Source organism: Aquarana catesbeiana, linkage group LG02 (assembly GCF_042186555.1).
Source record: "Aquarana catesbeiana isolate 2022-GZ linkage group LG02, ASM4218655v1, whole genome shotgun sequence".
Classification (NCBI taxonomy): Eukaryota; Metazoa; Chordata; class Amphibia; order Anura; family Ranidae; genus Aquarana; species Aquarana catesbeiana.
In genome coordinates this window covers 414,459,390-414,473,850 of record NC_133325.1, presented here as the reverse complement: position 1 = coordinate 414,473,850, position 14,461 = coordinate 414,459,390, and the positions used below count along the sequence as shown (strand labels likewise).

The 14,461-nt window shown below is 39.5% G+C and overlaps 1 protein-coding gene across 3 annotated transcripts in view; it reads left to right on the top strand.

Moving 5' to 3' along the window:
* CSMD2 (CUB and Sushi multiple domains 2) overlaps positions 1-14,461 on the top strand; it is a 1,533,565-nt gene that overhangs the window by 1,124,250 nt on the left and 394,854 nt on the right. For all 3 annotated transcript variants that reach the window (XM_073615428.1, XM_073615429.1, XM_073615430.1), the window contains 2 exons: positions 3,343-3,459; positions 5,916-6,131. In XM_073615428.1, the coding sequence (XP_073471529.1) occupies positions 3,343-3,459; positions 5,916-6,131 (333 nt within the window). The remainder of the gene's footprint in view (positions 1-3,342; positions 3,460-5,915; positions 6,132-14,461) is intronic.

Here is a 14,461-nt window from a genome sequence, read left to right as displayed (position 1 = left end):
TTATTAATTTTTTTTATTATTTTTTATTATTTTTTTTATTATTTTTTGAGAGTATTTTATATATATATGATTTTTTTATATATATATATATATATATATATATATATATATATATATATATATATATATATGCTGCATCATACTGCAGATGAGTGGACCCTAGTGAGATCCACGAAACGCGTAGAGATCCATAGATGCTACAGAACATTTACTCATTTAAGGACCAATTGTGCATTTTGTTGCGATATTTTCATGATTATTATATATGTATAGTGTCTCATTATATATGGATATTTTTACTGCTAATGTTTCTATGACTTTTTGCATAGATATATTTAATTTTTTTGACGTATTTTTGTATATCATTAATTTTTAATAAATTATCAATTGTATCCTAGTTGTGCCTAGTCTGTGACCCACCTCATTTAAAGTCCCATGACCACTCTTTTTTGTTTTTTTATGTATAACCTGGGATGGAGGTGGGCCACGGTGTATGTTCCAGATCATTTTTTTCTTGTTTTTGCTGATGATGCAGGCTCTATGTTGTCCTGACTTCTGCTTCTGTCATTTATCTTTCCAGGAGAAAACAGTAGTAACAACCTCCTCCTCCTCCCTATTTTATTAACAATGCTTAAATTCAATCTGCATTAGATGAAACATAGGGGTTTCTACTACTGAACTCATTCTGAAAATGCTAATTTTTTTGGTTGTTTTGCTGACCTGTTGCAAAGCTTTCTAAGTCGCTAACCTGGAACAGTTACACAGAAAGTAGGAAAGTTGGAAGAAAGTCAGGACTCCTTATCTGCATTAGTGTTCCAGGTTCGTGATTCAAAGCATTGAATTAGCTTGACAGCCAGGCAGCCAGCAAATACAGGAGGTATCAGCAATGTCTGTCTCCATGTGTCATTGGGCTTTTGTTTACTTGAGAACTGAATCTCTCCCCATTCAAGTCTATGTGAATGCAAAATCGGCTAAAGTAGGTCAAATACTGGTCAGCTGCACCCTCAAGGAATTCTGTATGATCTCAGAAACATCACCAACGAATGCCAAACGCACACTGCATTTGCCCATTAAAACCCATCAAAACAGTCCCTATGTGTAATATTTTTATAACCATATAATGTAGACACCTTTAGTAAAAGCACAGTATCTTTCACTGATATTAATTGCAACAAAAATAGTGTGTTATAGTTGCTAATTTAAAGCCCCACAAGCCGAATATTTAATTCATTTTTATTATTCAAAGTTAACACTTCCATCCATTCATGTCTCATATTTTGTTGAGTAATCACTTTAAAAAACACCCCCTTAGCAATCCTGGCTGTGGCCATGTTCAGTGAGGGAAGTTGATTCATATAGTATTTACTTCTTGGAATCCATCTGCCCTTAGCTCAGGAATATAGGCAGGATGGTGCGCTTAGCTCAGAAAGCCCCTCCTCACCATCCTACAGATAAAATAATAACAAATACCATGAAGACTCTTGGGATGTATGACAACATATGCCTGGGCCTGGAAACCCGGACGGAACTGAATACATGTAATAAACTGTTTAAAACAAGTAAATATGATATACCTTGCTATCTATTTACTGATGCCAGCAGCATAAGGATTCAAAATATGTTGATTGAGAGAGTTAAGTTCTGTATTAATTAATTTGCAAAATTTGATAACTTTTTTCAACATCTGTAAATTTTAACCAGGTAGGTTCATGCCTAAAAATGTCACTAACTTAAAATTAGACTTACAAGTTGGTTGTTATACTTTCCCATATATATATATATATATATATATATATATATATATTACACTTGTGGTAATTGTCACCATGGTTCCAAAATGATTGCCTACTAGAAACAAGGAGAAGCTGAAAAAAAAGCCAGAGGTCAGCCAAGGAGTGTCAAAACCTCAATAAAACCCAAAAACAGAGCTGAATATATAAATGTTCAGAATCCAGACAAATTACGCAACTTAATGGTTAGTTATGAAGGCACACCCACAGACTAAGAAGTGAGTTGTGTAACGGGCAAGCTGGTTTCTGTCAGTAATGTTTTCGCTGCATTAGTGGGGTGATGTTGCACATGTGAAAATGACAGGTTGCACACGTACATGCAACACTATGCAGAGCTTAGCATGAATGCCCTCATGTACTTGTAAGACAGCAAACAGGACATACAGGTATGTTCAGCAGCAAGGTCATAGCAGGTATGATAATCCCCTACAATATGAATTTAGTAATCTTTCGCTAAACACCAATCACTAAATCGGTTTGAAAGCTTCTCAAAAAAGAAAATTTTGGCTTATGATTTTGAAATTGTATTGTTTCATGTAGAGTATTCCAATGATAAGAGTAGTAATACATTTACTTTTTTCACTTGAAACATGTTATCAGGTATTAGGTTAGTTTTCACAACCTTTAACATAACCTCCAGCAAGAGTTAAAGTCAAAATATACTTTTGTTTATAATTACTGCATTTATTGGCGTGTTATACGCCGATACTGCAATTTGGGCTGCCTAGGAGGGAACGGGGAGGGGGGCGGGACGAGCGCAGTCAGATTACATACAGCGAGAGTCTCCTGTTTACTCAGCGGCCTCTGTAATAGGAAGTCACGTCTTCTGGGCTGGCATTGGACCAGTGTTCTGTCTATCATAGAAGCCGGTCCAGGAGGCGGGACTTTGTATTAAAGAGGCCGCCAAGTAAACAGGGGATTCTCGCTGTATGTAATCTGACAGCGCTCATCCCCCCTCCCTCCTTGTCCTCTCCAAGGCAGCAGTAATCTGAGGTTAGGCTGCAGATGGGCATTGATCAGGCTGCATTCATGGCAATAGTGAGGCTGCATATGGGCATTGATCAGGCTGCAGATGGGCATTGATCAAGCTGCATTGATGGGCAATTGTGAGGCTGCAGATGGACATTGATCAAGCTGCATTGATGGGCAATTGTGAGGCTGCAGATGGGCATTGATCAAGCTGCATTGATGGGCAATTGTGAGGCTGCAGATGGCATTGATCAGGCTACAGATGGCATTGATAAGGCTGCAGATGGGCAATGGTGAGGCTGCAGATGGGCAATGGCGAGGCTGCATTGATGGGCACTGACCCTTATTTTACTTCAAAGTTCTTTATTTAAAATTTAAGTTTTTTTCCTGAAACCTTCCTCCTTAAACGAAGGTGCGTGTTATATGCCTAAGTGTGTTGTATGCTGATAAATACAGGTATTGTTTTAGTGATATTTAAATGCAACACGATATTTAAAAACAAGAGTTTATGACATGCTTGCCTGGTTTCCTGTAAGGTTCCCATTGCATTATTAGTTATCTTCTTATGTCATTCTTTCTGCAGCTCTTTGTGGAGGATACATCTATGGCTCAAGTGGAACCATCTTATCACCAGGGTTTCCTGACTTTTACCCTAATAACCTGAATTGCACATGGACTATAGAAACATCACATGGGAAAGGTAACAGTTGCTACTTTCTAATCTTGGTCTAAAGTGCCCATTTGAATAAGTTAGGGAGGTCTCTCTTTGACTAATAATGTGCTGTATTTTACTGCTAAATCATAAATGTTCAAAGTTCCAGCTAACGTAACCATTAATCACTACGTTATGGCTAAGTTGCTGGTTAACTTTGAGAGAATCAGAACAAAACATTTTTATTTTTTGTCTTCATGTAATAGCCTTATGTGGATGATACCATTTCAGAAATGAGAACATCTATTAAACATATATATAAATTTCAGAATATATACATAAAATACAGTATTATCTTGAAGGACTTATTGAAATGCCAATCTGGAAAAAAACATTTATTATGTGAATATGTGAGCATTATTCATTTGCTAAGGGTCCTAGAAGAAGTCTCTGAGTGAGATTTCTAGGTTTGGCTGTAGAAATAATTCAATATTAAAAATGACCCTTACCTCAGTATTTCCAGTATCCAGATATCTGTACTCTCCATGTGCCAATACCTTAATGCTTCCTGCCTGTTGATTTTTTGCAGAGCCTGAATTAGTTTGTTATCTTTCTGGATGTCTGTGAAGATTTTTTTAAAACCGAGCCATAATTATGCCCTCCAACTCTGATGCAAGGTTCTTTTTTTTGGTGACGTCTCATAGAATGTCTAATGCAAACCTAAGCACAAAATCTTGGTCTTATTCACAGATACTGAGGGGGGTTAGGGAATCCAGAAGTGTAAAACAGCTGTTCTGGGTCACATGCTATAGAGCCATAATGACAGTACAGTGGGGTACTATGTCAACATAGTCTTCAGCAGAAGTGAATGAAGTCATGACTGATTTTAGTATCCACGAGGCAAAGATGCTGCAGATATTTTACCAGAGACCTAACATGCTGGCTTCAGGTCATATACCAGGAAGTTAGGGTGCTGCTTGTTGTTCCAGCTGACTTGTAAAATGTATAAAAAGAGAAGAACTGGGTAATATCTGGAATTGCATATACACAGACATTGATACATTTACCATTGAATATCACTTTTTATGTGCTGCACTTTGTTATACATTATGTAACATGTGTACCTTTGAGTACCCCAACTTCCACTTTCAAACTCATCTCACTTAGTGAACCTAAGCTTGAGTGTGGTTTCTGATTGAGGAGCATGGATACCCCGGGTAAACAACAATAAGAATAATCTATGTCAGTGGTCTCCAAACTGCAGCCCTTTGCTTGCCTTTATCTGGCCCTTGGGGCACTATCCCATTCATTGACACCAACAGTAGGGCATAATTCTGTAGTGATCGGGTATATTAATATATACTGGGTGATATGATGTAGAGTGGGTATGATAATTAATATTTAGGTATTATTATAATGATGATGTAAGTACTCTTCCGCAGCAACCCAATTCTTCCAGAGAGATGCACTTTATTGACTTCCAACACAGAACAAAGTCCAAAGTCCACAGATGACAAAAAAATTCGACAGAGTAGATATAATTCAGAGACCCATATTCCTAGGCCTGTGTGTTCCCAGCCATACACAGACAAGCCTCACTTAAAACCTATATACTGAATGCCGTGTTATATTCACCAGGCATTGAATGGCTGAGCAATTTGATTGGCCGTTTCAATTTAGGACTTTGATAAGCTTTAGTCTATCAAACAGACAACAACCCCCAGCCGTGAACAGCCGTGAACCACCCCAATTTGCACTCCCGCATATCAACATCAACAAGTCCCCTTTAGATATATGTAATTAGATTACATTAACAGATACCACCTGAATACCCTTTGAGATGTTCAAATAGACTTGCATAAGATTAACACATCAAAGAGTCTTCAGCTGTTAAAATTCAGTTGGACAAATCAACCATTGTCATTCTGGCCTGGTCAACATTGACTGCATGTGTACATACACAGAACAATGTCCCACATAAATCGGTGAACATATTACAACATATACAACAAATTCCTCCCACTCACACCAAAGAAAGAGCTCATATCCTCCCACTGACACAAATGAAAGGGCACAATTCCTCCCATAGACATCAACGATGGGGTACAATTCCTTTTATTGGCACCAATAATGGGGCACTAATCCTCTCACTGACACCAACGATGGGGCACAATTCCTTCCACTGACACCAACAATGGGGCACTACTCCTCCCACTTACACCAACGATGGGGCACAATTCCTCCCACAGACAACAACGATGGGGCACAATTCCTTTTATTGGCACCAACGATGGGGCACCATTCCTCTTACTGACATCAAATATAGGGAATTGTTTACTCCAACTGGTCCTAGTCCACCTATCCTAAAGTCTGAAGGACAGTAAACTGGCCCTTTGTTTAGAAAGTTTGGAGACCCATGATCTATGTCAATATGTCAGTAATACCTATTATACATACTGTATTATTTCTTGGTCATTGTATTAAACAATTTTCTTTTTTTTTAGGTGTGTTTTTTACATTTCACACTTTTCACTTGGAAAGTGGCCATGATTTTCTTTTCATCACAGAAAATGGCAGCTTTACTCAGCCACTTAAGCGTCTTACAGGATCTAGATTACCAGCTCCTATCAGCGCTGGGTTGTATGGGAACTTTACAGCTCAACTCCGTTTCATTTCAGACTTCTCTATGTCTTATGAAGGATTTAATGTTACTTTCTCTGGTAAGATATCTTGTTTTTTTTTTGCAAGTATTGATAAACAAAATTGAACACTAATTAATCATTGTTGTTGATAAAGAAACATAGATTGAATGCCTACAGGATTTGGTTACATTTTTGTTTTATGTAGCTGGGAATGGAAAGCCTGTTTATGAGGGTATTTAATCAACTGCATGTTTTGTCATGCTGCCTTTTGAATTGATCACAAAGTTACCTTTGGCTTGTAAAAAACTGTACCAGCAATCAGTCTTGTTGAAGTGTTAACATAAATTGTCAAATCAATGTTATAGTCTGAGAAATCTTATACTGTATCACATATCTTTTATGGAATCTCTTCTCCCTCCCCCCTCTTGCCATTGAAAACAGTAATATCAGTGGTAAGGTAGTAGATATTTCTTGTGAAATGTTGATGAAAGATTAGGTTAAAATTTATGTTACATCTCTATAAATCATATACATCTGTATATATCATTAGGTTTTAAGGAATTATATTTATTGAAAGTGTGTTGAGAAAGTAAAGCAGACTATAGTACCGTATTACCACCTATGTGCCACCTATGTAAAAGATGAAAAAGGAAAATTTTGATCATGCTTTACAGGCACAGAATGAGAACACAATCAATAAAACGTATAACATCATTTTATTCCATCTTATTTAAAATCCATAATGGGTCAACATGACTAGTATAAGCTACCCTGCAGTATCTGCTTATCATGGCTGACATAACACACTGTCTGTTACCATACACAACATAGGCCTAATTTTAAACAAATATAACAAACCATTTGCATATGGCCCTGGTGATGGTGGTGGCCCCTTAGGTCAACTGCAGGTGATATGCTTAAATTAACCATGTAATATATTGATTGCATTCACTACCTCATTATTAACAGGTAGGAAACTAAAAAAGAACAATTTGTTCCACAAAAAAAAAAAAAAGAATACAGCATAGATACCCCAATAGGGTATCAGTCAAAGTTAACCTTTGCTATAAATCAGTCTTTAAATACACTACTTAAAATGTTTACAACAGCGTAATCAATTTTGAAAATGTAGCAATGTTTTATAAACCTTTCACGGTGGTGCTTAATAAACCTTTCAAGTACTGTATTTAAACATTAATTTATAATGAAGGTAAATTATGTGTGATATCCCATTGGAGTAACTATACAGTCTTATTTTTCTTTTGTAGAGTATACACTAAATTAAAGTCAACTGGCTATGTCCACCAAGGTGTTTAACCTAAGATTACTAGTAAAGTACCTGCACGTACATATGAGCACCTTCAGATCAATTCCATTACTCCAGGGGAAGACTCAAAATCCAAAATCCAGGCTGACTACAAGACCTTGACTTCTATCAGAATCAAAATTAAGCCTTGTCTTCACCTAGCACTCTTCTCTGCCACATGTCATTCAGCAGGCTAATGTCAGAGTCTCTACTAGCCACAGAAGCCCTGTTATTTGACAGTTTTGTGGATATGACTTGTTCACTTTAAGGGATCTTTTAATTGAATTGTACTGTGCACTTTTGAAGAGGAGTGATCATATGGTGAACAGTAGACTAATCAAGGTTAATTTATCTCAGTGGTAACTGCATACGTCACTACTTATATATACATCTAAAATTTTGGCGGTACCTGAGCATTGCATGGAGAGCTTGCAATTGCTTTTTCAGGGTATAGAATAAATGATTAGTACACAACACATGTATATAAGGAAATAGTGTATCTCCTTACACGTTTATCCATACTCTGAGGCTCAAACAGATACGTAATGAATGATTGTGAAGAGTATTAGGTCAAATATAATGTAGCAATCATTTGCATAATGTAAGCTATAATTTTAGTAACTAAACTATAAAAAATTACACAAAAATAATTCACTTATCTAGATCATGCATTGTTAGGCATACTCTGTTTATTTATTACTCACAGCATTGAGGTTAGTGATTAATTTTGATCATTTCAGACAAAGTAAAAAATTCTTATCAGACATAGGATGTACCAATTTGCTAATTCCACATCTATTGAATGTGATTAATTTCATTTGTTTTTGGAAGTTTATTAGTACATAGGCTAAATTGTATTCAATAGTTTAATGGTCCATAGGTGTAAGGTACCTGTGATAGGTAGTGTCCGAAGTGGAGCTTGTGTGCTGAGGATTCAGGTGAAAGCCTAGTCAGGCAGATCAGGATGGTAACAGATCAAGCTAAAGCGGTACACGATCGAAATCCAGAGATTGGTCAGGCAGGTAAAGGTCATACACGAGCTGGCAGTGAAGTACAAAATCAGCAGGCTAGAGAGTAGTCAGGAATTCAGGCAGAAGTTCAAATACGGTATTCAGAGTCAAAAAGCAGTCAAAACACCCAGAAGGCTAGTCCAAAAAACAGGCACTGAGAGATAGGAAGTGCTGCTATTTATGGGCTGCTTTGATTGTGGGACCAGGAACATCACGGTTCAAATACACCTAGGTACATGACAGGACCCCCCCCCAGTGGACCTCTCCGGGGGCCTAGCAGGGTTTGGTGGAAAAAGAGGCATGGAAGTCTCGAATAAGACCAGGAGCATGCAAATCTTTGGCTGGGACCCAGGAACGGTCTGTGACGGGATATCATATCCCTTCCAATGAACCAGATAACGTAGGCCACGACCCTGTCTTCTAGAATCAAGAATCTTAGAGAATTCAAACTCATTTTGTCCATCAACAAGAACAGGAGGAGGTAGCTGTTGCATTCTGGAGTAGCGATTGAAAATTGCCTTTTTGAGGAGGGAAACGTGGAATACGGGTGAATCCAAAGAGAGGAGGGCAATTTCAACCAATAGGAGACTGGCACGACTCGAGCAATAATTCTGTAAGGACCGATGAATCGAGGGCCCAATTTGGTAGAAGGTTGTTTCAGTCTAACGTATTTGGCTGATAGCCAAACTCTGTCCCCCACCACATATGGAGGTATATGGCGTCTTCGTTTGTTGGAGAAAAGCGCATACTTGTCTGCTGAATTCCGTAGTAATAAGCAAATCTTTTTCCAATGTAGCAGAATATTTTTCACCCGCAGATCTGCTGCTGGTACATCAGAAGAAGGTTGAAGTAGGGGAAAAGTCTGAGGGTGATAGCCTAGGGCTGCGTAGAATGGTGTGGTATGAAGAGCACTCTGCCAATGGAAATTAATGGCGAACTCAGCCAAAGGCAAATACTCAGACCAGTTGGAGTGTAAGGCATTGACATAATGTTGAAGATAGGTTTCTAGGGTCTGGTTCATGCATTCGGTTTGACCATCTGTTTTTGGGTGATGTGAGGTAGAGAGTGAGAGTTGTTATTCCCAGTTTCTTGCAGAATGCTCTCCAGAATTGGGAAACTGGGATCCGCGGTCTGAGATGACATTGGTAGGTATGCCATGATATCTCACAATAGGGGAAAGGAAGAGGTTAGACAGTGCTTCCGCTGTAGGTAATCCCAGGAGCGGCTCAAAATGAGACATTTTGGAAAAGCGATCCACTATGACCCATATAGCAGTCATGCCCTCGGATTTGGGTAAGTCTGTAATGAAGTCCATAGTCAAAAGGGTCCAAGGCTGGCAAGGTGCCAAAAGTGATTGTAACAGTCCAGTAGGCAATGTGCGAGGTACTTTATTAGCAGCACAAGTTGGACAGGCAGCCACATAGTCAGTAACATCCCTTTTCATATGAGGCCACCAGACATGACGTTGTAAGGTCTTAAGAGCGATGGTGACACCAGGATGACCGGTTAACACACCATCATGAGCCCAGAGGAGTACAGGTTTTCTGAGGCTAGGGGCTTCGAACAGGCGACCTGGTGGTATCTTCAAGCCTTGGGGAACATGATTCTGGGTTTCTTGTAACTGTCGGGAAAGAGCCGTAAAGATCTGTGCGACAATTTTGTGAGGTGGGATTATATACGACTCGGTAGGTTGACCTTCTTCAGAGGTAGCGAACTGTCTGGAAAGAGCATCGGCTTTCTTGTTTTTATGCCCAGGAACATAAGAAAGAACAAAATTAAAATGGGAGAAAAACAGAGCCCATCGAGCCTGACGTGAGTTCAAACGTCTTGCAGTCTGAAGATACAGCAGGTTTTTATGGTCAGTGAGGATAGAAAAAGGCTTGGGAGCCCCTTCCAGAAGATGTCGCCATTCAGACAATGCCAATTTGATGGCCAGTAGTTCTCGATGCCCAACATCGTAATTCATCTCCGCTGGAAAAAACTTTCTAGAAGAAAATGCTACTGGAATGCTCTGGGACAGCACGGCAACTGCTCCTACTTCGGAGGCATCAACCTCAACTATGTACTGGAGATCAGGATTTGGATGCTGAAGAACTGGATCCTTGCTGAACATGTCTTTTAATTGCTGGAAAGCCGATTCTGCTTCTGAGGACCACACCTTGCAATTTGTACCTTTCTTAGTCATAGCAGTAAGGGGGGCCATAATGGAGGCAAAACCTTTGATGAAGCGTCTGTAGTAATTTGCGAACCCTAGAAAGCTTTGGAGCCCTCTTAAAGTGGTCGGCTGGGGCCATTGCAAGACAGTGGAAAGTTTTTGAGGGTCCATTTGGAATCCGACAGCACTTATAATGTATCCAAGGGAAGGAATATGGCTTTGATGGAAACTGCATTTCTCAATCTTCGTGTAAAGATGGTTTTCTCTCAGTCATTGTAATACCTGCTTTACATGTGGGATGTGCTCTAGATGAGTCTTGGAAAAGATTAAAATGTCGTCCAAGTATATGATCACAAAACTGTTGCAGAAATCATGAAAAATGTCATTCATGAAACGTTGGAAGACAGCAGGGGCGTTACACAACCCAAATGGAATTACCAGATATTCAAAATGTCCATTATGAGTGTTGAATGCTGTCTTCCACTCGTCCCCATCTTTAATTCGAATCAGATTATAAGCCTCTCATAGGTCCAGCTTAGAGAAGATAACAGCTCCCTCAAGTACGTCAAACAGTTCAAGAATGAGAGGCAAAGGGTAGGAGTCTTTTACAGTGATTTGATTTAACCCTCGATAATCTATGCATGGTCGAAGACCCTCATATTTTTTTTCAACAAAGAAAAAACCTGCCCCTACTGGAGAAGAAAAGGGTCGGACAAAACCTTTTTCCAAGTTGTCTTTCACATATTCCTCTGTGGATTTTTGTTCAGGCAAAGGCAGGGGATAGATCCTTCCTTTGGGAAGAGGTGCTCCAGGAATCAATTTAATTGCGCAATCAAAAGAATGATGTGGAGGTAAAACCTCTGCCTTTTGCTTGCAATATACAACTGCAAACTCATGGTATTCACGAGGCAAGGTAGGTGGGATGGCCACGGAAGACAACAGACAACCAAGTCTTTTGGGTTGAGACAAACAGTTTAGATGACAGAATGACCCCCAAAAGGTTAGTTCTCCATTTTCCCAATCAAAAGAACGGTTATGTTGTTTTAACCATGGGTAACCAAGGATAACGGGCAGAAGTGGGGAATCAATAAGAGACTAGACAATTTCCTCTTTGTGGAGTACGCCTACCTGAAGGGTGATAGTCGTAGTCTCAAATTTTACAATGCCATCTCCCAAGGGTTGTCCATTCAGGGTGATGATGTTCAGGGGTCTAGACTTTGGAACAAATGGGATTTTATTTTTTTTTAGCAAAAGTGTAGTCCAAGAATATGCCAGCGGCTCCAGAATCCCCAAAAGCCTCACAGGAGACAAGTTTAGAGGGTAAATGGAAAATTGCGGGAATGGTAATCTTGGTCTTGGAGGATATACCTGTAAGGTCTAACCCAGCTCCTCCAACACTGGTTAGACCCTGCCTTTTACTGGATGGGAAGGGCAGACAGATAAAAAATGTCCTTTAAGTCCTCAGTACAGACATAAGCACAATGCACGCCTCCTTTGTTTCTCCGACTCAGTTAGGTGGAGACAGCTTACTTCCATGGGTTCCACAGGTGCCTGGGGTTCAACTAAGATTTCAGGTTCTAGCTGAGGTGGTGCTTGGAAGTTAGGGGCCAAGCGGTAAACTGGCCTAGGAAACTTGCGAATTCTAAGTCTCTCTTGGCACCTTTCATGATACCGGACATCCAGACGAACACACAGCTCTATGAATTTCTCATGGTCTTCTGGGGAATCCTTATAGACTATTTTGTCCTTGATGCGATCTGTAAGACCTTTTCGGAAGCCTGCATGTAATTCCCTAGAGTCCCAATTAGTCTCAGCAGCCAGGGTACGGAACTCAATAGCATATTGTGCCACAGACCTGGTACCTTGTTGTATGTCCAAAAGTGAGTACTCAGCTGCAGAAGCTCTATCTGGCTTGCCAAATACAGTCTGGAGAGAAGCCAGAAATTTGTCAGCGTCTAGCAGCACAAGATCATTGTGTTCCAGGTAATGAGAGACCCAGGCCAGAGCCTTCCCCTTTAACAAGGAAATTACAAAAGTCACTTTGGCAGACAAAGTGTTAAAAGTCCCAGGGTTGTTGAGGAAATGCAAACTGCAAGCATTTAAAAAGCCTCTGCAGTCCTCAGTATCACCACCAAATTTTTCAGGCAGGGGAAGCTTGGGTGGTACAGAAGACGTGGGTTGGATTGGAGCAGGAGTCTGGACCATTGCAGAAGGACCAGACAAGCAAGATTTAAGCAGAGTACAAAGTTCATCTAACTTGGCATCCAGGGAAGAAATATGCTGTTCATGAGCTCCAATCAATTGTCCCTGACGTGAAATTGCCTTAACAATCTCAGCAGGGTCCACTGCCATTGTGTCCCATTTGTAATGTAAGGTACCTGTGATAGGTAGTGTCCGAAGTGGAGCTTGTGTGCTGAGGATTCAGGCGAAAACTTAGTCAGGCAGATCAGAACGGCAACAGATCAGGCAAAGCGGTACACGATCGAAATCCAGAGATTGGTCAGGCAGGCAAAGGTCATACACGAACTGGCGGTGAAGTACAAAATCAGCAGGCTAGAGAGTAGTCAGGAATTCAGACAGAAGTTCAAATACGGTATTCAGAGTCAAAAAGCAGTCAAAACATCCAGGAAGCTAGTCCAAACAAACGGGCACTGAGAAATAGGAAGTGCTGCTATTTATGGGCTGCTTTGATTATAGATTGTTCACAGCTGGCAGCAGGTGGGGCTAGTGAGTCCAAGGTAATGCATCAAACTAAGAGAGCATAGCTATAACTCCAGAGCTCCTTTTTCGTGGCACAACAAGTAAGACTGCAGCTGTGGGACCAGGAACATCCCGGTTCAACTACACCCAGGTACATGACAATAGGTTAATTCAAAGAGTCTGCCAGAGACATGACTCAAAAAAAAGGAATAAATAGGAGTACATATTTACCTCCACAACTGTCTAGTTATTGGGAGGTATATGATCTACAAGGAAGGTCCAACTGTTTTATTAAACTATGCCTAATCATTGAACTTTTTCTGTTTTTGTTGATATTTCAAATTACTGGAAAAATTAAAAGCTTTTGCAATAGAAGACGTTGACGCTACTCATTTAAAATGAACTATTATCAATGATGGTCTCCTTGTTCCTAATGTGGGCAATTTGACCTGGCTTCACACAAAAGTCAAAAACATCCATTGAGTTCATATGTTTATTCATTTGACAAATACTTTAAACTGAACTATAAGAGATTTGAAAATTTACAGCAAATTAAACCAGTAAGTACTTATAGAAAAGTCATTGTGTTTTTTTACATACAGCTAGCATACATTATTACATCAGTCTTGATTTCAGCTGATGTAATCATTTGAAAAGCGTCACTCACATTGGAAAAAAGAAAAGGGCTGCATGATGAATCAATCAGGGTCCTAATAATTTGCAGGGATGACCCTTCAGTGTGCTAATGCGCATCATTAGTCACTTTCAAATTGGGGTAGGTCTTGGACCAGACTGTATTGTTTGGATTTATTGTAGCCTGCAAGGAAGTCTAGACACATGGTGCCATGGCTAGGGTTTCTGGATCATTAGACCTGTAAAAGCAAATTACAGGTCTTTTAACACGTAAAGTCTTTTGCATTTATGTATTTGGTTAGTGCATTTAGCTGTTTGTCTTAAACTAGGCTTAAACTAAGCTTTAAGTTAATGTTTAAATACATATATTTCTCTTTCATCATGTCCTGCAGATTTTTTTTCACATTAGTTAATGATAAAGAAGGGATGCTAGACATAACTATGACTATGTAACTATGTATAACATCAATCTACACTCTCTCCTGTCTGATTATACTGTATATTATAAAGCACATCACTGGTATTGTGTGTTTAGACAGCATACAGAGGTTCAGATGAGTATTGAAGTGTGTCACAAGGCACAAATTAGGAATCTTCTGCGAAA